At 35.6% G+C, this 25,966-nt stretch overlaps 2 protein-coding genes across 5 annotated transcripts; one reads left to right on the forward strand and one right to left on the reverse strand.

Moving 5' to 3' along the window:
- The first annotated feature begins 627 nt into the window (after nt 1-627).
- On the forward strand, nt 628-1,041 carry LOC122050547 (RING-H2 finger protein ATL32-like). Its single transcript, XM_042611442.1, has one exon. It carries the CDS (start codon nt 628-630, stop codon nt 1,039-1,041), a length of 414 nt encoding a protein of 137 aa, XP_042467376.1.
- Nucleotides 1,042-2,074: 1,033 nt separating this feature from the next.
- On the reverse strand, nt 2,075-23,939 carry LOC122052202 (putative callose synthase 8). 4 transcript variants are annotated; one of them, XM_042613619.1, is made up of 41 exons: nt 23,660-23,938; nt 23,436-23,536; nt 22,520-22,590; nt 22,319-22,397; nt 22,104-22,211; nt 20,877-20,996; nt 20,663-20,755; nt 20,491-20,582; nt 20,255-20,381; nt 19,759-19,896; nt 19,606-19,682; nt 19,427-19,520; nt 18,760-18,885; nt 18,563-18,680; nt 18,117-18,445; nt 17,274-17,326; nt 17,139-17,199; nt 15,464-15,545; nt 15,345-15,394; nt 13,091-13,177; nt 12,880-13,020; nt 12,701-12,795; nt 12,541-12,625; nt 12,309-12,469; nt 12,084-12,207; nt 11,895-11,989; nt 11,681-11,828; nt 11,461-11,612; nt 8,997-9,103; nt 8,812-8,910; nt 8,638-8,706; nt 8,298-8,484; nt 8,115-8,226; nt 5,283-5,402; nt 5,098-5,213; nt 4,937-5,020; nt 4,760-4,872; nt 4,454-4,683; nt 2,831-3,679; nt 2,577-2,762; nt 2,075-2,502 (listed from the first exon to the last, which is right to left on the reverse strand). In XM_042613619.1, exons 1-41 carry the CDS (start codon nt 23,850-23,852, stop codon nt 2,272-2,274), a joined length of 5,703 nt encoding a protein of 1,900 aa, XP_042469553.1. In that variant the 5' UTR covers nt 23,853-23,938; the 3' UTR covers nt 2,075-2,271. The 4 variants fall into 4 exon arrangements, with proteins under 4 accessions (XP_042469553.1, XP_042469552.1, XP_042469554.1 ...); XM_042613618.1 differs by having other exon boundaries at nt 8,638-8,910; nt 23,660-23,939; XM_042613620.1 differs by lacking the exons at nt 15,345-15,394; nt 15,464-15,545 and having other exon boundaries at nt 8,638-8,910; nt 23,660-23,939.
- Nucleotides 23,940-25,966: the final 2,027 nt, after the last annotated feature.

Genomic DNA, 25,966 nt, shown 5'->3' on the forward strand with positions numbered 1-25,966 from the left:
ATGATCACGATAAACAAGGGACGGTATCCTCCATCTCCATCAGTGGAACCCCATAATACTAGGAGTTCCACTGCCGGCAAGGAGGGACGACCGCCGATGCCGCCCCCCCCCCCCCCCCCCCCCCCCCCCCCCCCCCCCCCCCCCACTGGATCCGCCCTTGTTCGAACGCCCATCGTGAAGAGAAATTAAACATGATTCAGATTTCTCTTTTGATTCGGATACACGCGACAACCATAAGAGAAAAGACGGAGGGTAAAATTGTTATCCCATACATCAGTTGATAATTTTTAATACATGAAATGGACATTTGACAAACTTAGTTACGCAGTTAGGTAACAACCTGTTCTTTCAATGAAAGAGATCGTAAGCTAGAAATACTCTTCTTCTTTCCCCATGTCCCCTCATCATCATCATCCTCTCCAACAGCAACCTTCCCCCTCTCTTTCTACTCTCCTCTCCCTTTTCTGTCTCCTTCCCTGCACCCGCTGCTCGTCGTCGACCCTCTTCCCTGATGTGTGGCCAGATAGTCAACATCAAATACAGTCCAAGTTGAATATAAAATGCAACAGATCGATCGATTTCGACCATCTCCGAATCAAATCCCTCTTCGTCGTTTGCATCTTCGCCATGTCCTCGTTCCTGGTACACAACAGCGGCGTCGCCATCTTCGGCTTCTGCATGTTCCTCTGCCTTCTCTACGTTCTACTTTTCAGGAGCTGCGTCCGCCACCGGCGCAGCGCCTCCACCGGCGAGGTCGACGACTTGGCGCTTCGCGAAGCCGGACTCAGTCAGCCGACCATTGACGCGCTGCCGAGCTTCGTGTACCGCGGCCGCGGCGAAAGCAAAGACGGCGCCGCTTCCGCCACCGTCGACTGTGCGGTCTGCCTAGGCCAGGTGGCGGAGGGGGAGATGGTGAGGCAGCTGCCGACCTGCCGCCACGCCTTCCACATCGAGTGCATTGACAAGTGGCTGCGCTCCCACTCGCTCTGCCCGCTTTGCCGTGCCGACACAAAGCCGCCCCCGCCACCGCTGCCGGAATAAAAGACGGCGTCTCTTGGTTGTCGTGGAAGGCCAAACGACGGGACAAGGAGGCTACTTTGACCCCGCCTCAGGGAATTCTCATGTTAGCTCACAGAATTTGGGAAATTATATTTTAGTCCTGTAACTTTGTAAATCATGCCGTCTTATTTGTTAATATTAAATCCTGGGTATTTTTTTTAAATTCTGGGTAGAAATGTCAAATGTACAAACGACTTGAGAAAGAAATAACGTCGCTGTTGGTGATTGTGGCAGCTGTAGTGGAATTAAATAATTTCAGCTGAGTGATTTGCATGGGTTATTTTATTATTTTTCAAGTTAATCTTACGATCCACATCTTTTCAGTAATTCATCTATCAAATAAATTCAAAACATATTCAAAAGTCAATCTCTAAAACATTTATTTTAAAATTCAAACTTGATCCTCGCAATTCCATTAATTTTGGTTGAAATCTAGATTTAACGTAATGATAAAATTATTATGATGACTTCGAATTATGAAAATAATCATTATATATAATAGACTTACTATAACCTGATTTTTATGGATCTCATATTAACCAGAGCTTCATATAATGGATTGTTTTTTTTTAATTAGCATAATGAATCCAAGCCTTCAATCTGATTAATTCTGAACGATTTATCTCGTGAAAATTTTCTATCAACCATCAACTAAATAGAAAAAGTGCATAGATTGATCATCTTGACAGCCAATATTCTTATGTTGGCTATCCATTGAAAAGAAAATCCCTCGTAATAAACCACAACAACTGAATTTCAAACTGCATATGACCATATGCCTAATATATTGTTAGAGGATCTAACTGTACACCTTGCCCCAGGGGCAAAAGCAATAATGATCTATTTAGTAGGTTGGTAAATGATATTTCCTCTCAATTTATCTATTTAGTAAATTTAAAATAATATTTACAAGTTAATTTCTGAGATATTTATTTCATTTGCAATTCAATTTTTTTAATTATTATTATTCCTCTGAATACTTTGTCAACTATATATCCGACACGCCTGAGGGGTGTGATTGCATGTCTTACTAGATTCATATACAATAACATTTAAATTTACAGCAGGCTTAAATTCTGCCAGGTAACGATAACATATAGCTAAAAAGAACTCACAAAATGACTCAAGATTGATCTAAATTCAAATGGAATTGAGTTTAAGTGCACCTGCTGCCTGGAAGTGGTGAAGCATTTGCCTGCTTCGTTGCCTTCTTTACCGGTGTTTACTCTTCCCTGCAAGAATGGGCATGATATGCAATTGTCTGTTAAACGCCTGGTTGAATAGGACGCGAGTTTGTATCGCAGATATGACGGGCATCCATGCCAAGGCTGCTATGGGTGCGAAAAGAAGACAGCCCATTGCGTAGTCATAAGCATAAGCGACTACTTGGATAATGTTCCATAGACCTGAATACTCGAGTTTCGACCTGAATACATGAGAGATCTGCAACGAAAACAACCGCCACTATGAATGAACAAGAGGAAGATTTCATGAAGCAGAAGTTTGACTTGACTTACCAACAAGAGTCCCCAGCCAGTGGGTATAAATGCAAGACAGCATACAAAAAGATCCATAAAAGAGAGCTGGTTTATGGTTGAGAGAATGATAATGCAGCTTATGACGCTGAGGAACAAGAGCATTTTGAAAAGCCTGAAAAAAAGATGATGCTTCGCGCTGAGTTGGCTACGTCCTACATCGACCAACTGCAATGTAGCAATGCTGATGTGATTAATCAATTCAAGGATAGCTATGAATTTGGGATTGTGTATACCTTAACGAGTGAAAAGACGACGACGATGACAAACCAGGAAAGCACATAAACCAGGATGGTTTTGTTATCTTGTGAGATGTCTAGGTGATAGACAAGGCCATATTGATAGATGAAAAAGCGAAGGGAAATGAGAATTTCCATTATGGAAGAAGTCCACCCGGAATGCTTAAGATGACTGTATTCAGCATTCCACCATGATTCCCAGCACTTGTTTGGTTTTATGCCGATGCCGCCCTGATTCTTCATCCATTTGTTCCAGTCCATCCAGTCCTCGACGATCTTTCTCCAGGCAAATCCGGATGGATTGAAGAGGAAAGGTGTGAACAACCAAGTTCCTGCCATGAACCAGGAAGAGTATGTGATCATGAAGTAAGCCATTGTGCTCTGGTATGATTTCCTGAATAGGTTGTAGACAGTCAGGAGGCAAATTAACTCAAATCCTTTGACGAAATGACTCCGAGAGTACAATTGGTAGTTCTCCGAAAAGCTAGCATGGAAAACTACAAATTTACGGCCTGTCGGTCGATATTTGGCGCCACCATGGAGAATAGTTCTTCCAAAGAAATGTGCCTTTGTCCCAAGTGAAAACGTGAAGAAAATGGAGGCCAATTGCAATTGCATGAGGATGAAGTCACTCAAGGCAACACGGATCCCCTTCTCTAAGCCAAGCTCCACCACCATCGGCAACCCTGTAAGAAGTCCCAGTTGGAGGAAAGACTGGGATGCAAGTGCAGTTTCTAAGGACTTCACATTTCGCACTCGAGCCTCAGTGATGAGTGCCTTCTCCAGCCCACTGAGAACAAGGTATAGTTGCCCGTAGAGGAAAACATAAAGCCCAAAAATAGATATCTGCCAAATTGCAAAGTATATTAAACCAAATTGTTAAAATTTTCAGATATGTATTGTTACACCAGTTCAGTATCATTCTAACAAATATCAAATCTGTCAACCAACAAGATGTTTACAGAATATGATCTAAATAGCAAGAGGACATAGATCAACAATAATAATCAAGTCTTATTTCATTAGATGGATTGGTTATATGGATCCTTATATGTCATTGGGCTCTATCCCCTACTATATCATTATTTATATTTAAATAAATTGTATCTATTATTACTAATAGCCTTTTTTTTTTGTCTTCCTCTTCTTCCTCATTTGATGTGCATATTTATTATAATTTCATATCGTCTAACTGAGTATTTATTAGTGTATATGTTTGTACAATCTTAAACATATCTTCTGGAACTTTCTCTCAATAGATGCAATCTTTACTTTTTCTCTAATATTTTTATTTCTTATTTTGTCCATATATCTGCACATCCATCCTAACATCTTCATTTCTACGGCTCTCATCTCCTATTCATGTGCTCGAGTCGTAGCTCAACATTCAATTCCATATAACATAATAAGATTTTTTTAAAAACTTTGTTTTAAGTCTTAGAAGTACGATGAGCATGCATCATGGAAGACAAATATGAGGGACAGTAAACTACCAGTAGTAGAGCATATTGATATTGAGTATTTCACCAAAGCAATTGTCGAAATCTCAACAGAAGAAAAGGAAAAGGAAAAGGAAAAGGAAAAGGAAAAGATGGATTAAGCAGTAAAGTTATGACGTACCAAGCTATTGAAGTAAAACCCAACTGTTGTGAAATAACACGAAAGCATCCGGAAAAAGTCGAAGCGTCGTCCAAGCCGGTATATGTCACGGCTGAGAGATTGCTCACTGTTTCCATTTGCTACCTTAGCTTCAAATTTTGATATCTGATTAAGCCCAACGTCGCGTCCTTTGCCAACCTGCATATACTCTTTGTAAGTTATATAACCCCTGCGTAATGTGGAATTAAATCCTGCAAAGAAAGAACAGCAAATTAGTTATTAACGATCATTGGAGCAAGAACTTGACCGAGAAAAGAATTCAATTACCAGCAAAGACATCCTCGCTTAAGTTAATAGTTTTAGAAGCTTTGCTTACACCACCTCTCGTTAGATGAAACAACCGGTCAAACAGATCTGGGTGTCCATAGTGAAACCGTACCCTGAATAATATCAGATCCATTACGTGCTGACTGACAATCCGAGAAGATAAACTATGATCCTTACCTGAGCGGATTTGCAAGAAACCTCTGCCCGATAGTGACAAAGCTAGTCTCTTGATAAGACATAAAACCAGCAAGAGATGATACACTACAATTATTAAGAACAAACTATAAATATAGATACTTTTATGTTGAATTATTATTGCTCTCTGAGTTTTCTTTGACCTGCCAGTAAATATGTGCTCTCTGAGACCAACTATAGTTGGTGGATGTTTTCCACGACGTCTCAAAAATTCTTGAAGAACATTTCTAATTTTGTAAGCTTCTTCTAGGTAATTGTCCTGAGAAACAATAACATTCAGTGAATAGAAGAAATTGATAAGTAATATTGGAAAGTGTATATCACATACTTGGTTCATATCAATTGTTTGAAGTGCTTCCCCACGAGTGAAAATAATTGCATGGTTCTGATTCTCAGGTTTCCCTTCACCAATAATTGGAGGACCAGGAAGCTTGATGCGATAAATCTCCTATAGGTGTTAAAGCAAATGAAATCTTGTACTCAACAGGAAAAGAATCAAATGAAATCCATATTATAGTTATCACAGTTCTTAACAAATTATTAGCAGAGGTTAACATAAAGACACAAAAATCTTAAGGCCCTACATTTTGAAGCATCATTCTTAATGGTAGTCATAGTTGTAACTTAAGGACAAATACCTGATCCAGATTATTATCCGCCTTTACCAAGACAGAAGAATAAATTTTCTGAGCTTTATCAGCCAAAATATCTTCTTTCTCCTCAATGTAAGCAACCCGTAAGGATGAATATCTTGAAAATCAAATGTTTATCAGAAATAATGAGGGGAAGAAAAGGTAAACACTGGCTTTGCTGAAGGATACCTCATCATCAAATCTATTATATCCTGTGCATGTGGATCGCCACGAGATTTTTGTGCTCCAAAATTTTGACAAGAGACTACATAAGTGAATTTCAAATCAGCTAGAGCACCTAGTTGTGTTACGACATGCTGATTGGTTCTCTTATTCTGCTCTCCATCAAACGTAGTGTGTCTCTTATAAATGTCTGGTTAAAACAATTGGTGGGCAAGAAACTACGTTGATCAGAAGAGTCAGTTTATTTAATATCAAAATTAAATGAATAATTTGTTACATAAATAGAGAACATAGAGATCATTCACAAAATTTATTCATATAAAAAGATATAACATCTTCTCACCTTGATCATCTGCTCTGTCTAAAAATGCCTGTAGTTTCAAAGCTTTCCTATAATACATCATTCCACGAACTAGTTTGGTATAAAAGTAAAATAGCATATTAGCCAATGTTTTAGCAAAACAAACTGAAATAATGCACATTAAATTCAGAGAATTTGATTCTGTTCTCACACTACCTGTTCGACTCAAAGTTTGCCCACGAAAAGAAGCCCAATATCGAATCTCTTCATCCGACACATTAGGCCCGAGACGTTCAAGAAAGTTTTCCCATTCATCTATAGATTAAAGAAAATGAAAGTCCTTATCAACAAGGACATGGACATGGAGACATTGTTGTCTTGAAATACATTTTCAAATATACCTGGGTAAATTCTTTGCATATAAGAAAGAATGGAAGCTCCATCCTGACTAGAGTGAAGCTCTTCATGTGAAAATTTAATTTCTTCCAAGTAGTATGGAGTCATCGCACTAAAGTAAAGAGATAGAACTTAAATCATGAAATCTCACTCCAAGTTTCAGTTTATAGTTTAGTGGGAAAACAAAGCCATATGACACAAAACATAAAATGTTATTTGCAAACTATATTCACTTCCGTCATGAAGCCATTTTTTTTTCTTGAGCATAGAGTTGGAATAATGAAAAAAGAATAAAAGTGCACAATTAAGGAAGATTATCATCCTAGAATTTGATCGCTCTAACAAATTTTATAAGATAGGTTATCACCTTTAGTATTATAAGCTTCAATAGTTAACAAACAGTCATAAGCAAAATAGAATAACTAGCATAAGAGGATATGTTTGGACAAGACTAACTCTTATTCACTTGATAAGAGTTGCTCAATTCTAACCATAATCAAAACTGCAAAAGTCAATTACATGTCAGACTAAAGATAAGGATTCCTTTCCCCAAAAAGAATCCTTTCACATCATTTTTGGACAACTGTATTGAAGAAAGCATTTCAATATATATGAGACCAAATCATCAAATATTTCCTTTCACAAGTTTACATAATTCTAGCTTGTAGTTGTTTTGTAAATAATTTTGCATCCTATTACTTTCATCACTGTTATATGAAAAGGATAACCAGGTGCACGAAGCTCCCGTAAATATGGGGTCCCGGGCAAGGGTCTATTCTACATAGCCTTACCTACCTTGCAAGAGGTTATTTTTGAAACTCGAACCTGTGACCTATAGATCACACAACAATAATTTTACTGTTGCGCCAAGACTCCCCTTCTCATCACTATTATATCCATTTTGATAATTATTTCATTATCATTGGTGCTTTACAACTTCCCCCCCTATTGATCACATCTTTGTGCTCCTCAGCAACAAATTGCCTTGAAATCATCATTGTTACTTGTCGCATGGATTTGTAAATGGCCACATTCCTCTTTGGCTCAAAAGACACTATCATAGATTCAATCACATATCCATCCACATTCCTTTCTGACTTCCTAACTTTTATTATTTTAACACACCTACAACTGTATATGATCTTCAGTCAGTAACTGCATGCTTTTACCAGCTGAGATTGCTCATCAAAGCACTAGTACAGATCGTCTGTTGATCTATAGAACTACAATTCCACAACCATCTCACTGATCCATAAATTCTCTGATTTCAACATTTCTTCTTATAATCATCCAATAATCTGAGGTATCTATTTCACTATATTAGCAAATTACTCTCCTTATATCACTAATGAATGAGAAAGCACAACAACGACAACTTAGCAAAATCTTTCCTCATAACACTAATGACCAAGAAAGCAACAAGTCATCATATTCCTCTCCTGATACCAATAATGAACAAAAACTCAACAAGAACAAGATAGTGACTTGGAATTGTACTTCAATACATTTGAAACATCCATAAGAAAGTTGGGTTTTCTCACCATAAGGTACAGTCAAACTGATATTACTCAATACAAAAATCTTAAGGCCCTACATTTTGAAGCATCATTCTTAATGGTAGTCATAGTTGTAACTTAAGGACAAATACCTGATCCAGATTATTATCCGCCTTTACCAAGACAGAAGAATAAATTTTCTGAGCTTTATCAGCCAAAATATCTTCTTTCTCCTCAATGTAAGCAACCCGTAAGGATGAATATCTTGAAAATCAAATGTTTATCAGAAATAATGAGGGGAAGAAAAGGTAAACACTGGCTTTGCTGAAGGATACCTCATCATCAAATCTATTATATCCTGTGCATGTGGATCGCCACGAGATTTTTGTGTTCCAAAATTTTGACAAGAGACTACATAAGTGAATTTCAAATCAGCTAGAGCACCTAGTTGTGTTGACAGTGACTGCTGATTGGTTCTCTTATTCTGCTCTCCATCAAACGTAGTGTGTCTCTTATAAATGTCTGGTTAAAACAATTGGTGGGCAAGAAACTACGTTGATCAGAAGAGTCAGTTTATTTAATATCAAAATTAAATGAATAATTTGTTACATAAATAGAGAACATAGAGATCATTCACAAACTTTATTCATATAAAAGGATATAACATCTTCTCACCTTGATCATCTGCCCTGTCTAAAAATGCCTGTAGTTTCAAAGCTTTCCTATAATACATCATTCCACGAACTAGTTTGGTATAAAAGTAAAATAGCATATTAGCCAATGTTTTAGCAAAACAAACTGAAATAATGCACATTAAATTCAGAGAATTTGATTCTGTTCTCACACTACCTGTTCGACTCAAAGTTTGCCCACGAAAAGAAGCCCAATATCGAATCTCTTCATCCGACACATTAGGCCCGAGACGTTCAAGAAAGTTTTCCCATTCATCTATAGATTAAAGAAAATGAAAGTCCTTATCAACAAGGACATGGACATGGAGACATTGTTGTCTTGAAATAGATTTTCAAATATACCTGGGTAAATTCTTTGCATATAAGAAAGAATGGAAGCTCCATCCTGACTAGAGTGAAGCTCTTCATGTGAAAATTTAATTTCTTCCAAGTAGTATGGAGTCATCGCACTAAAGTAAAGAGATATAACTTAAATCATGAAATCTCACTCCAAGTTTCAGTTTATAGTTTAGTGGGAAAACAAAGCCGTATGACACAAAACATAAAATATTATTTGCAAACTATATTCACTTCCGTCATGAAGCCATTTTTTTTTTCTTGAGCATAGAGTTGGAATAATGAAAAAAGAATAAAAGTGCACAATTAAGGAAGATTATCATCCTAGAATTTGATCGCTCTAACAAATTTTATAAGATAGGTTATCACCTTTAGTATTATAAGCTTCAATAGTTAACAAACAGTCATAAGCAAAATAGAATAACTAGCATAAGAGGATATGTTTGGACAAGACTATACTCTTATTCACTTGATAAGAGTTGCTCAATTCTAACCATAATCAAAACTGCAAAAGTCAATTACATGTCAGACTAAAGATAAGGATTCCTTTCCCCAAAAAGAATGAGGATTAATGATTCATTATTTTTGGACAACTGTATTGAAGAAAGCATTTCAATATATATGAGACCAAATCATCAAATATTTCCTTTCACAAGTTTACATAATTCTAGCTTGTAGTTGTTTTGTAAATAATTTTGCATCCTATTACTTTCATCACTGTTATATGAAAAGGATAACCCGGTGCACGAAGCTCCCGTAAATACGGGGTCCCGGGCAAGGGTCTATTCTACATAGCCTTACCTACCTTGCAGGAGGTTATTTTTGAAACTCGAACCTGTGACCTATAGATCATACAACAACTTTACTGTTGTGCCAAGACTTCCCTTCTCATCACTATTATATCCATTTTGATAATTATTTCATTATCATTGGTGCTTTATCACTTCCCCCCCTATTGATCACATCTTTGTGCTCCTCAGCAACAAATTGCCTTGAAATCATCATTGTTACTTGTCGCATGGATTTGCAAATGGCCACATTCCTCTTTGGCTCAAAAGACACTATCATAGATTCAATCACATATCCATCCACATTCCTTTCTGACTTCCTAACTTTTATCATTGCAACACACCTACAACTGTATATGATCTTCAGTCAGTAACTGCATGCTTTTACCAGCTGAGATTGCTCATCAAAGCACTAGTACAGATCGTCTGTTGATTTATAGAACTACAATTTCACAACCATCTCACTGATCCATAAATTCTCTGATTTCAACATTTCTTCTTATAATCATCCAATAATCTGAGGTATCTATTTCACTATATTAGCAAATTACTCTCCTTATATCACTAATGAATGAGAAAGCACAACAACGACAACTTAGCAAAATCTTTCCTCATAACACTAATGACCAAGAAAGCAACAAGTCATCATATTCCTCTCCTGATACCAATAATGAACAAAAACTCAACAAGAACAAGATAGTGACTTGGAATTGTACTTCAATACATTTGAAACATCCATAAGAAAGTTGGGTTTTCTCACCATAAGGTACAGTCAAACTGATATTACTCTTAAATACAAATTGAAGATGGACATTGAACAACCAAATCAGTCCCAGTATCTATTATTTAGGACCACTTGCACTAATGGATCCCAAATGGAATGTTGACGCAAAACAATAATATAAATATCAAAATGAATCTTGGCTAGTAATTTTTTTAATGGATTCTCAGGATACCTTTGAGTTGCTTCCATCCTATGTAGATCTCTTCTTCCTATTGTAGATGTTAGTGTTGTAGAATTACTTGCTAAACAATCTCTGGTAAAATATTTGATCCATTAATTCTTATTGCATCAACCAAATCAGAAGAATTTCACAATTTTAATGTTACAATTGTAAGATATATGAACATGTTCGCAATTGTACCACAGGAAGGGCACCCCAATTTTAATGCAACAACTACAGGAAGGGAGCCTTAGAGCAATGATAAAGTTGTCATTGTGTGATCTTGTAATACAGAACAAGGTTGCATACAATAAACCCAATATGGTTCGCCCCTTCTCCGGGATCCTACATCGGCGGGAGTTTTGTGCACCGAGCCACTCTTTTTTTACTAGAGTTGGTTTGAATTTGGGATTTATTCTAAGAACCACTTGGCTTGAAATGATCTGTTTGAAGTTTTTGCTCCCAAGTGTTCCAGTAAAACCAAAATCTAGCAGCAAGGATGAAACTTTACCCAATCATATACCTCAACACTTAATAAATTATGTACTATCTAGTACATCACATACTGGAACACTTGCACAACGCAGGGTATATCTCAGTAGTATTTTGCCTTGAAGCATATTAATGCAGAACTATTTACTAGAAGTATCAACTCTCGGTGGCTAAATTATAACATAGCACATTGGAGGGAAATACAACATACTTTCCTAAAACAAAAGATGATTATAGCATAGATACCTGAATGACAACATATTACGAACTTTAGGAGCACAAGGCATATCCATAAATAGAGATGTTGCAAAGAATGAAATACGTCGTCTAGCCTCCAAATTAGTTGGAATGTCCATAGCTTTTTCTTTGACAGTGAGCAACAGATATATTCGTTTAACCTGGCAAAACAATGCTCTCAGAAAAAGTAATTACATAATGAAGATCAGATATGCAAATCAAAATTAACCTGTTCTTTTAATGCACCATTATCTGGAAGGGGAAAACATATTGCACACATAGGGAAGTTTGAAGCAAACAACTCTGGTGGATGATCTTGCAAAAATATGTTCCCATCTGAGACATCATTCTCAGAGCAATTGATCATATCTAAGATTCTGTCAATAAAAATCCATCAATAATAGTTCAACAAAATGACGGTAAAAACTACTGATGTACCTCACCTCGAACAATTTACCATCATATCTTTTGTCAATATATCTACAATATCTTGAAGTATTATGACCACTTTCTCTCGATCATCTGGTTTATTGTTAAACTTCACGAGGATAGGCAACAGATATAAGAAGCAACTTCTGATGAAGCATTAGAATCATGGTTAAAGAATTTAAGTACATGATGAAGTAGAATACCAGAAGTTCAACCAGATGGATAAACTTATCATGTAGAACAGGAAGCTCATTCATCTGAAAATCCACCAGAAGTCTTGATGTTTTAAGACTTGATTCGATCTCATCAAATATTGTCTCCAAAACCCTAAAAGAATAAGTATAGATGTTTTGGTAGATATAAGAATTTGTCAGACTGATAGTTGAGAGAAACATTAAGAGAAATAATGTGCAGAGCAAACTCCTTACCGTTTTTCTAGGTCACCAACAAGAAGGAACTTGAAGATAGTCTTGAGTGAATTGTAACACTCTTTAATAGCACTGACCATATATCTATCTTTGTTTATTTTCCAATGGAGTTGTTCGTATTCTCCCACAAACTCCTTAGTCATATTCACTGCAGTTGAAAACTAAAACAGAAAGGACTCCCAAGTCATAAATTGGATGTTAAAAGATATGCTATTCCAAAAACAAAGGTTACCTTACTTGTCAGAAGAAATAAAGGCCACCTAATGGATTGGGAAGTCAAGTTTGAAGAAAGTGGCATGATCATTAAATCCATGTCCCTATCATCACAAGTTAAACAGTGACAAAATGGGGTAATAATAATTTCAATTTTAACTGAATAAATTAACATGAACCTGTTGCTTATTAAATCCTCAGAACGGAAGCTAGTGACAATTTGATTCCACACAAAAGAAAATCTAGGAATGTCGGCCTTTACAAGTTTTAAATCCTAAGCAAAAGATAGATACAAGTAAAAAAAATGGAAAATCAAATTGATAATTAGTATGAAGAGAGTTGCAAAGAAGTCATTCACCTTGAAAATTTTGTTTTGCAAAAATTTTCGGAAACTTCCCTTATCTTCTTTTTGTGATTGTGATGAGTGAGGAACAAAAAAGGCATTGAACCTAGAGGGTAACAAGTGGAACCGACTTCTCACCATTCCCATTGTACGAATCTGAAATTAAATGACATAGGCAACGGGTAAGCATTAGGGCATTCAGAGTGAAAGAGAACCAGAATCTCACCTCGCCAAGATGATGGACAATGCCATAAACACCACCAAAGATTGTACAAAATATAGAATACCAAATCTGTGTATCCATAAAATAGACCTGAAATGATAATCAAAAACAGAGAATCAAGTTCAGAAATTCCAAGTGTTAGTTAGAGCCCTAGAGTCAATCATATGATGATTGTTGTATGGACTCATTGTATCATATTCCTATGTATATAAAGGCATTTGTTTTGGTTATTATACTTACTTATATTGGTGTCAAATAACTAAGTATAATAGCGTCATTGAGTAGAAGGTTCCTATCTATATCAATCGATTGATTGAATCGATAGTGAGATGATATAGAAAACACTACTATTAATCATTCTAATCAAGTATTAACATTCAGGGACAATGTTAATGCGACGAGACTAGTATGTAGGTCAACTCGATGACTTGATCTCACAAGTCATGGATATAGAGATATCAAGTTGACACATGGGTATGCATTGGAGAATGTATACTGAATGACCCGCCATGAGAAAGTATTATGGATCGTTATATGAGTGTCATATACTTTCTCATGTGGCTATTAGTATGACTATTAGTCCTGGACCTAAAGTTACCATGGTTCCCTACATAAGGAGTTACATACTTTGGCTTCGTCAAACGTCATCCGTAACTGAGTGGACTATAAAGGCGATTACTGGGTATGTAACAAATTATGCGGAGGGATGTGAGTGATGTAGATGAGATCTATCCCTCCTATATAACGGGAGTGACATCGTTATTCTTGATAGAGTGAGACTACTAAGTGCATGGTCATGCCGAAGTGAGTCAATATGAAATATTGAGCTCATTTGATTATAGTGAGTCTACTTGGAGTTCAAGATTTAAATTGATCAGAGGATGACACTGTCTATGCCTCAAATTGATCAATCTATATGTCAAGGATAGAAGGACACTTGTCATATATTGTGAAGAGTCACAATTAGTAGTCACAAGGTGATATTGGATCTCAACATTCTTGTAACTTGGGTAACAATGATGTATTGCTAGATGCCGCTCATTGTTTATGTTTCTAAATAAGATTTAGAAACATTGCCAACGTTACAAGAACCTATTGGGTCACACACAAAGAACAAGTGGATGGAGATTAGGTTCATATGATGAACCAATTGGATTAGGTTCATATGAACCAAAATTGGATTAACAGTAATCCGAATTAGACTTATTGGGTTAGACTCAATTGGATTCAATTGTTGAATAAGTCTAATTTATAGTTGATTCATTGAGTCAATTTATATTAATGAATTGTGATTCATTAAATTGAAATTGACTTGAATCAAAGATTGGATTTAACTCAACAAGGAAGATGTGTGGTCAAGTTTGACTTGACCAAATGGGAAGTTGAAACATCAAGTTTGACTTGACTAAATGCCACTTCATGAAGGATGACTCATCTTACATGGCATGCCAACAAATACATTCTTGCCACATCATCAAGGGAGAGCAAGAGGCATGGAATGTCCATGTGTGGTCGGCCATATGAATGCAAGATTCATTGGCATTGAATGTAATTTATTGGCATTCCATGTGTGGTCGGCCATATGTTAACATTGAATGTAATTTATTGACATTCCATGTGTGGCCGGCCAAATGAATATGAGATTCATTGGCATTGATTTGGGTGTGATGATTATTGTCTTCTTCCTCCTTAGCTCCTTCTTGTTCTCATTCTCTTCTTGGCCGAGAGTTTCAAGCAAGGGAGAATAAGGTGAGTGAGTTTAATCCAAGAAGAAAGGTAAGTGAAAGTCACATAGAGAGTTTTAGAGGAGTGTATCCTCTCTTCTTTTCCCCTCCTTTCTTCTTCCAATCCCACCCGAGAGCCCTAGGGAGTGCTAGCACACTTGTGGTGCTCTCTTCTCCATCCTTGAGTGTTAGAGAACACTTCTTGTTCGTGTGGATACTACTAGAGGTGTGTACGCTTGAACACACTCGAGATCCGAAGGACCTTGGACGAGCGGGATTTGCGAAGGGCTTCGCTTCAAAGGTATAACACTCACCATGTAGATCTAAAGTAGATCGATCTAGAGTAGGAAATAAGTACAAGAATTTTTAATTTTTCGCACGGATCCGTGGCTAGCATTCGGGGTTTCCGCAACGCAAAAAGCGATTTTTGCGGCTCGAATTGCTAACACCAAGTAAATTTATTGAGACAAATAATGAAAAAAAATTAAACAATAGATGGCATATATTTAATTTATAAAAGGGAAGATCTGTACAAGAAGTACTGGGGTCCAAACTGCAAGAATTGCACCGGCATTGCTTTTGGCTGCAAATGAAGAAAATTTTTAGTGTTAAACATAAGATTACGTTTTATGTACTCAAAATGAAATGACACCTTTTGGAAAAAGTTCATGCCAATCATAGTTATTAACGCTAACTTTCATTATTTGCTTTGTTGGTTGTACAAGAGGTTTTATCTGCATTGAACAATGTCACAATTAGATAGAGACTCAAATGATCATGGAAGCAAACTGAGTGAACTAGAAAAGAAAATAATAATAATAATAAAATCAGAGTTAATAGTAGTTGAAACAAGTTACTATGTTGACCATTAGTGCATTTATATAACATTGGCAATAATCCAAGACGTTGGTGCTCAAATAATCATTAATGTATTATATACCCCCCAAGTACTATGCCAAAAATATTTTGAAATTAAAAACTTTAATGAAGTAGAATTGAAATTGAATAAATGAAATGTAATTTTAATAATTAAAAGGAATAAAGAAAATAGCCAAGATGGATGGATATGAAATTCCCCTAAGAGTTTGGATATCATGATCTATTATTCAACAGGGAGATATTAATAAAGATCTAGTTAATAGGATAGAGTAAGGGGTAAAAATAGAGAGAAGATTATGAAGTCTTGTGAATTTTATATATCATGGTAAGACTCATCAGACCTTATAGATCAAAATGTTGCATATTTTAGGAAGCATGTAATAGAAAAGAGTGACTTACTAGGCAAAATTAAATAAAAAAATACTAATATTTGCAAGTGATATAATAAGTTTGACGGAATGTTAATATTATTTATCCATGTATCCATGAAGGAATGATATCCATGTACTATTCTATACCACCGAAATGCATACAAATCAACAACAAAAAATAGACAAGATTTTAGAAATCAATATCTAGTGGTTTTCAAAAAATTGAAACTAAAACAGATATTAACTGTGCTTTCTATTGTCACCATTTGATTATCAAGACAAAATGTGGGAAAAAAAAATTGCACTGAGGAAAGAATCTATTGACAACAAACATAAGTTGGACAGTTATTGTAAGACAAAAAGATGTCTTAACTTATCGTGTGCAGGAAAACATTAAATTCTACTTTTTTTAAAGAAATCCAAAGAGTTTTTTGGCCCCAGCCTTTCTGCTCAAAAATAAAGTTCAACAACAACTATTGTCAATAAACTTTCTTTGGCATTTTTTAAGAAAAATTTGATGATAAAATATTAAATTTTCCTGGAATATTCAAGATTTGGATTTGCTTCAAAAAAAAGATGATAACTGTAAGGTTCATATTAAAAAAATGATTCAATCAAATTGCATGCATCCAAAAGTAGAATTATTCAAAATATCTTGCAAGAATGAAAGCACACAGAATTTTTTATAATTGTACCTTCACCAACCTAACTTGTTTGGTAGATTTTTTCACTTTCATCGAAACATAATAACAACATTTTTATGCACATTCTTTTCTGCATGGAAATCTTGAATCTAATTTAAGTCAGCATGGGCATCAACAATTTAAGTGTGCACTTGACATCTAAAGAAATTTAGATGGAAATTCAATGTTAATTTTTCATCAAGTTGCAATAAGGATATAAATGAATTCCCTGATTTGACTCGATAAGAAAACAAAACCATGAAGGTATCACAATCTAGATTGCATAAAGCATAGTTACTTCTTAGTATTGCCGCATGAATAACTACTAAATTAAATGTTCAAACAATGGCATTCTTTAGATGTGTCAGTCAATCTCAGCCTCATATTTAATTACCTCAAAATGATAGCTGAATAAGAACTTGCTGAACAATAGAATAGACCAAAAGATTGTATACCTGTATGTGTGGGTGAAAGAGAGTTAGTTGATGGATCTAATACTGTTATATAAACTGATAGGTCAGAAAATTACTTCAGAAGAGACACTTGGCCCTCTTGCATCCCTCGTCCAACATATAATCGAGGCTACAAAAGAATATTTTCATCAGCATGAATAAATAGGCCAGTGGGATTGAACAACCAAGTCTAGTCATCATGATCTATTGAATGAAAATGTGGTGAAGAAAATAGGAGTAAAATGGTAGGTTAAGCAAAGGATTGTGCTGTAACAAACAAACCTTGTGAATATAAAACAAAAAGACTTGCCAAAAACTATTTAATATAACCGATGGTTTGAGTTACATAACCAATTAGGTTTTTATTTTGGCAATTATCATTTTTCTATCAAGTTCAAACATTAAGTTAAACTGACATGACAGAGCTCCCAAATTCTACTCAGAATCATAACTTTTATGTGGGAAACCTCCATCAAAATAATAGTTCCGAAAACAAAGAGCAAAATAATACTTGCCCATAAAGTTTGGAGTAGAGGATTTGTTATCTATAGCCAAAATAATTTTTTTATTTTAAATTAATAGTTCCAACCTCACCTAGTGGGATAAGACTTGGTTGTTGTTGTTGTAATATTTTAAATTAATAGTTATTTTTTATGGACAATGAAGATTTTATCCAATATGTAGGTATTCAAGTGAGGAAAATTACTAGGATCTAGTGCATGCAAATCCATCATGTGGATAAGAAACGAGCATGGTAAGACTAATGAATAAAGCTCAATATCGATTAGCATTGATCTAATACCACAAATAAAACTCATATAAATGTTCACTTAGCAACTTGAGCATGTCCTTTGAACAAAGACATTTTTTATTAGATATTGAGGAGAAATCATGCGTATTATATTAGATGGTGAACTTACTTGAGCCCACCAAGAAAGAAATTTGCAGATCCGCCAATTTGAGATTTCAATATAAGTAATTACAGCAGGAAAGAAAAATAATGTCATTCCTAGAACGTTGCTGATCAAATAAATTGCAACCACAATCATGTACGGTGATAAGCAGAATAGATAAAGATTGCTCTGAGATAGTTTTGTTGAGCAAACAGAATTTCTTTGAGAAGTAGAATAAGCAGTTGGAAGTGTTATCGTCCATATTCCACAAATACAGAATTTAAGAGCAAATCTTAGTTTCTGATAGAAGCCCAGTGTATGCCTTGCTTTCCATGTAAATGCAATGTCAAGAGTCACTGAAATTAAAATATGATTAACAGAACCAGTCAGCACAGCATCTCTGATATTGACAAAACTATTCAATCAATGGACAGTATTTTATTCAAAGTTAATTCAGAGAAGGAAAGCACAACCTTGCATAAGCCTAAGCACTGCATTTGTCACAAAAATACTTAATATATCCTCAAAAATTGAAGGATCAAGTAATTCTAGAGGAGTTTCTAAGTCATGCCACGCCATGATTATCATAACCTGCAAATAATGTCAAATGTGTATTGAGGAAAAAAAAAAATCTTTCTTCAAACAGCTAAATTTAGAAGTCACATAAAACCTGGAGAGCGAGTACAAGAAATGTCCACATTCGATCAAAACTTCTGAATAGATGCCAAAATGATCTAATCTCTACGAAGTTAGTCTTGCCCACCCATTTCTGTGTTGAAAATGTAGTTGGCATCTCCTGAATGACACATCAAACTTAATATTAATGTAGAATAGCATATTAATAACAAAAATCAAATATAATTCAAACCATCACTTAAGTCAAACTACAATGATATTTGTCCCATAATAAAGCAAAATTGAGTTTGTGAATAACTTCGGCGATTACCATCATCCCTAGCCAGAGCAAAGAATAATAAGTATAATTTATATTTGTCAAGTACTTCCAAGAAAAAAATATCTATAAAACTTTTTATTGTTGTCTATTGTAGTTGCCAGCCCAACTCACAGGTAAAGATGTAGAATATGAATTAAAGTGCATATTTTTTATTCAAGAATATGGAATTACCATTAAGAAACTAATGTTATATATTCCAAACTACAAAGCAGAATGCAAAAAACTATAGCATTTGATAAAATCTTAATGGCATGATAAAAAAAGGCCTACAACTCGATTTAGATAGAACATAGTCTTTGGGTAGTAAAACTTCAAATTGCCCAAATAGAGCAAGCAACTCTTGAACACTAAGTTAGAAGTGAAGTGGAAACTTTTGCAAGACCTCGGCAGTATTTTGACTAGAGAAATGTGGTGGTGTATAAAAAAAGTCATTATCAAGACGCATGGGCCAACCGATCTTAAAACAATCAACAGACCTGCAGTAGAGAAGAAAAGAGGATTAGCAATTTCTCCTAACACTCTTTTATGCACTGGATGAAAACTTTTACAAATATTGCTTACCAAAAGAATTCATTCAAATCATCATAGTTTCTCCATGTAGAATGATCAGCGTTCCCATTTTTACTATTCTTGGCTTCCTTAAATAATAAGGAAGATATAAGAATAATTAAAGGAGGACTAAATAACAAGGAACATGAGAACAGATATGTGAACCTCATATATGACTTTGTAAATAGGAGTGACTACGTTGCTGAGAAAAGATTCATGCTCTCCTCCATATGCAGGTATGGCTTTCTCTCCAGTATTCAAGTCAATAGCACCAGATAGCACCCCGTATAAATCATATGCCATCTGAAATGAAAAATTTATGAAATCATATAAATTAAAAAAACATATAAAAGTAACAAACGGATGTGTAAAGAAATAGGAACTTATTTGATCCAATGTTACACTTATTAAGCCCAAGTACTAGATACTATTGCTCTGCTCCATGTATTTTCAAAAACTGCATGATGTTAGTATTGCCACCCTAATTGTTAATGACTACTTTCTCATGTTAACATTTTTCTGTTTCCGAAGCTATAAACCATGAAAATTGAACAACTGAAAGAATTTACATGAAATTTGGACAACTTTAAAATGAGAATCTAGAACACTTATAGAACGTAGAAATACAAAATGAATAAAACGGATGTATGGAACATCTTGCCATATGAAATATGTAGCATAGGCACTCTGGCATTAGCCGCAAGTTAGCAGCTTCACCCCATATAAGCAGATAAAGAGCAATATATAACAATTTATATTGTTGTATTTCCTGCTTGACAGATGGCAACCTGAGGGCATCATGAAAGTAGAAGAGACATAATGTTAGCACAAGTAAAATAAGCTTATGAATATCTTAGTGTCAAGAAAGTCAACAGGAGAGGATTCAGAATGTCTTACAAAATGTTGCTCCGTCGCCCTAAAAACTTACACCATTTCCGATAATTTTCAAATATTTTCAACATAAGTTCATGTACTGCTCTATCATCAAGCTGAGAAAAAATATAAATATTGTAACAAATGCATATTCACGAAAATAAAATAGTTGAGAATTAGATTGAGAAGATGGTACCTTCAACATGGATGTTGGCTTTGGACTGAGCCTACCATGTATATTAGCAAGTAGTAAGATAAGATGTTCCCGCTGATTAGCTACATTGCCTTTCTAGAAAACAGATCAGCAATATAAGCTACAGCACATCGTTGAATTAAGATGTAAGGATACTTAAAAGAAACCTCAAACCATCCACATAATGCATGAACTAAACCTTGTGTTAGTATTCTACCTGAAAGCCAAACCAACATTGGAGCCACTCTAGTATATCTCTGCTGACACCCATCTCCTGAGAATCCTTTGCTATTGGAAGACCTCGAACATTAAGAACGGCAGAAACTGCAGCCTCAATCTATAAATATAAATATATGAGTTAAAAATGTATTCTGATAGGAGCAGAGGACATTAGATTAAAGGTTAAAGTGTTGGAAGTCAAAATGTATTTGTTAGTTGTAGCGCCCATGTGGCCATGTAAGATGTAGAGGTACATAGCCGCCGACACCTTCCTCTTCTTAACTTTCTCCCAACCCCTCTCCCGCGACGTTCTTTTCATCGTCTTTTCTCGAAGCCCACCGCAGAAGCCTGGTGCGAGCGTCTCCTTTGTTAGGAGCACCCGAACACCGCGAACTCTTCTGCGCGAGTATATCCTTCTTCCGCATATCATCGGCGAAGTTGAAGGTCCTTTTTGAGTCACACCCGGAACCTGCTCGCATGCATTTGCTCGTTTGTCGCCTCGCATTCGCGTCCTTCCTCATAATCGTGTTCCAGCAACATAGGGCAACCGTGACATTATCTGGACCTTAAGAAATAGCTTGACCTGTGTTCACACTCCATCCAACAACAATCTGCTTTCTCTACCGGCAGATTGTTGTGTCCGGATTGCTGTTAGGTTTTGGCCCAAAACAGTAAGTCCAGACCACAGCAACAGCCACTAGCACAATCTGAAGCCCGAATCTCTCTTTGTTGGACCAATTGTATTATTGGCGTGAGTAGTAATGTCAAATTTTTCAAGGAAGACAACACTAAGCTCATTGTGGTCAATCCAATGGACCATTTCTCCATGCCAAGTCCCTTCTTCTTATTCAATTCTAGTTATACCTCAATCTAGTTCCATCTGTTGAGTATTCAAGGCTCCTTTGGGTCCAAATGACTGTCAGTGTTCCAAGTATTTTATATCTAAAGTTTTCATCAAATCTATTGTTTATGAGCAAGCTTACTAGATTACTAAATTAACACTATTTTTGTTTCTATTCAGGTTTAAAGGACAGACAAGATAATTGGCATCGGAAATGAGTTAGCTACAATGTTAGAGGTTATTTCTCTATATTTCCCTCACAATTTGGCATTTTTATCAAATGTCTATACAGTAATAATACTAGAAAAAAGGTGTCTCATTCTTTTGAATAGTTTCTATTGTCATGGAATATAAAATAAACCTCAAACTGAATTGCTATCTAACCTCTGGAAGATGCATAATTGATTGTTGTCCGCTTCCAGGATCAATTGGAAGAATATTATATGGAGCGTAAGAGCCAATCTTTTCGTCAATGTCAATGGCAGCCACAAACTGCGAATTTGTAAGGTATAATTAACACAGAAAAAAAAATCTGAGTGTTCTTTCTAGTTTATCGTAGGCTAAGGTATTGAGGTTTTATAAAGGGCAAAGCTTGAAACCTCAGGGCCAGCTCCAGATACGACTGCCTTCAACACTTCATGCAACACAGATGAAACTTCACCTGCTTTCATGTTTTTCCTGGTGATGAAAAAGTTAATTGGAAATTAGAAAGATATTAACAAACAAGATACAACATAGAAAAATCACTGAGAATGGTGATCTTTTAGTCAACACTCAACAATAACTATATATATTCATACGTTTTGTAGAAAGATCTCAGTTCCCGAGCATCACTTTTCTCCTTCCTCAAAAATTTGGTGATTTTTTCATCCTGAAACGAAGAGCCAAAGATACATATTTTTTAAATTGAAACGGGTTAAAGGGGGAAAAGAGTTCAGAATATTGCAAACAAAGTGCCATCAGTTCCTCAAAATATGCACAAGAAAATCTAATAATGTGACGATCGTCTTTAAAAGTGAAGGATGTTGGAAAAATTTGAAAAAGAAACGAAATCTCCAATAATGTAATGTGAATTTATCAAATAGCTTCAGATCAAATCTAAAGATCCATTAATACGAGCACCTTGACCAATTGTTTTGAACAAAAGGGAAGTCTCAATCGCACCAAAGACAGACATCTTGTTAAGATAAATAAAAGATCATGAGCATCAAGGTCTTCCTCTGTAGATGTTGTTATTGCTTTCATTCCAAATCATCCAAATTCTTACAAAACTGAATATCTGTGATAATTTTCTTATTGCTTTCCTACCAACCAACCAAGCTTGGTTTCAGAAACAACCTACACTGGTCCTAAGTGACTGTGCTTCAATGGAAGGAGATGTGGACTGAGGTTCCTAAGTCTCTTTGGAAAAGGGTGATAGGTTAAGTCTTGAAGGAAGTTGATTTGGTGCAAAATCTCCATGCCAAACTCCAGTGCCTCCATCAGTAATACAATTGCAGTTACATTTAAAAGAGAATGAACCTGAGTTAGTCATATACCGAAAAAGAGGACAGAAATGGGAGACTAAATTTATTTTGTGAATCTAAAAATTCTATAGCAATTTATTAGAGTGAGCTTCCCAGGGATTGTCACCAACTAGTGCTAGATCGATTTATGATAACTAAATTTTGAGAAAACTTTAAGCAACTAAATCATTTTCCTGCAAATTTTAAGAACCTGTTCAAGTCTCTGAAGAAGTGCAGTTTTGAACTGTCGAACACCTCGACCGCTTGATTTGGGATCCAAATTGTGTGCTTTCTCAAACGCATGAAATCGGCCTGTTATGGAAATTCCAATGCCAATCTTTCATTATTTTCTTCAATTTTTTCAAAAATATCGAGAGAGAGAAAAAACTACGCCCAAATTATGGAGGCGGAAGAAAGAAGGTATCTGTTGCTTACAAATGTACGCGACGCGGGGGGACTCGGCCTCGATCTGGTTGGCCACTCGGAGGAAGCGGCGCACCTCAGAGACAAGAGTGGGAGGGATCTTCTCGCTGTCGAAAGGCTCAGGCGCGTAGTCTGCGAGCGACCTCGATCGGATCCTCGGCGGACGGTAGGACGGCCCTTCGGCGGGCACGATCTCGTCCGCCATGCCAAGTCGCAGGACGAGGAGGAGGAAGGAGCTGCTAATGGATTCCGACTGCGATCGATCCCCATGGATGCAGATCCGAGGAGGTAGATATATAGGAGGTGAATCGAGAAGGATATGCGTCGTCTACTGCTACTGCTACTGCTGCTGCTGCTTTTGGAGGGTGGAGTGCTTTTGCTTTTGCTTTTGATTTCTTAACGCTGTTGTTGTCGCAAGGGATGGGGGAAGAAGAAAAAGGGCGGAAAAAGGAAAGGTTTTTTTGAATGCCCGGATTTATTTTATTTTATTTATGAAAAATTTTAACGCATTAACAAATCACACCCTCAGATTTAAAAATCATTCAAAACAGGTACAAATTTTGGATGTTTATTAAATGATATACGTATTTTAAAAAATATCTCTATTATAAGTATATTGCAATGGTTTATTATTATTATTTTTTAACCAGATTTTCAGCTAGTGTGATATAATTAATTTTTGAGATGGACGATTCAGCTTTATAGATTGGTTATCGGATAAATTTAAAAATACAGATAGATCTTAATATGGAGGCTCAGTATCACGAATGATTCAAGTACCACAAATATATGATATGCCATGTATGAAAATCAAACCTTTGTTATATAAATATATCGTCCTACCACTTATCATTGCATCGTACCCCCCCAAGGGCTACAATGGTTTATTCTTGCTTGAATCAAATTGAATCATGGTAAAAAATTAAAATTATAATTATTTAATCAACCACTTAGTTTTAAAAGTATGGATTCATGTTTCATGAACCTAATTGTACTATGTTTATATTCATATATATTTTTACGATTTTGAGATTTTTAAAGCAACTAACTGTTGCATTATCCTCTAAATCTATCCATATTTAAAGTTTATTAAAATAATTAAAGATTTTTTTACTAAAAATGTTTAATTTTCCTTTTGGCTATCAGAAATCTTTAGGACCTTAAATTTTTTTTTTTTTTGATAAAAGTGTTTAATAAAATCACTAAAAATTATAATTTTTATGGAGATATGAGAGCATTTTAAATACATCCTTCAATAAATATCAAAGTTGCATGTAGATTTTAGGTATGTTTTAAAATTTAACGTATGATTTGATAAATTATCAATAAATTTATTTTTTAAATGTATATTTTAAAATTATTTTTTTTAGCTAATGGTCACTTATTCAAATTAAGAAAATAATTTTTATGATAATTTCATTAGCCTCATTGATTATTTCTGAAATGATTAGGAAATTAAGAAAATAGTCTTTTTAAATTGGGGAGTGCAAAAAAATTCTTGTAAATACATCATAGTTGAGATTCAAACCATGAATACTTGAATAATAACCTAGATATCCAGCACAATGGAAAAAAAAAATAGTCTTTTATGTACAAAGAATAGGTTGTATACAATAAATTCATTCAAGTGTGCTCAACCATTAGCACTTGTTTGGAAAAGGAAAAAAAAATAGTCCCTAATAATTCTCCAATATTATATACGCCAAGATGTCTTGCATGTGCCAAACCAATGGGACCGTTAAAAGGGAGAAAGAACTTGAATTGAATTGCTTTTGTAAATAAATGGCATTGCCACTATCCTCATTCTTTTACTCATGATCCCAATCCCATGAATCTTTTGATGCATGGAGGTAGATTGTGTGGGCCAAGGCATAACAAATGGGAGATTGTCTCTCTTTGCTTACTTTACTGTCTTTGGCCACTTCCTTAGCGCTTAAGTCATCAATTTTCATTGCGCTTCCATGGGTTGTTTGGTCTTTTCGCATGGGACTCATGAGGCGAACTAGCATGAAGAGGGCTTCGCGTGGGAAGGATTTGTTGTCGTCTCGCTGTAGGGATTCACGTAGGAAGGCAGCGTGGGAAACTCCAGGTAAACAAGGGCGACCTAGAGGGAAAACATCTAGACTTCTTGGCAAGGGCGAGGTTTCTTGACAAACGAGGAAGAACTATAGATGAGGTCTCCTGACAGACAAGGAAGATTCAGAGATAGACCATTTTTTGGGGGTTGTTGTCAATGATCTAATTGACTGGGGTCAAAGACAAGTCGATTTAAATGTTGGCCGACTAGGAGTCAAGCGAAGATATTTTGCTCACAAATAA

This window comes from Zingiber officinale, chromosome 3A (genome assembly GCF_018446385.1).
Source record: "Zingiber officinale cultivar Zhangliang chromosome 3A, Zo_v1.1, whole genome shotgun sequence".
In the NCBI taxonomy this organism is placed as follows: Eukaryota; Viridiplantae; Streptophyta; class Magnoliopsida; order Zingiberales; family Zingiberaceae; genus Zingiber; species Zingiber officinale.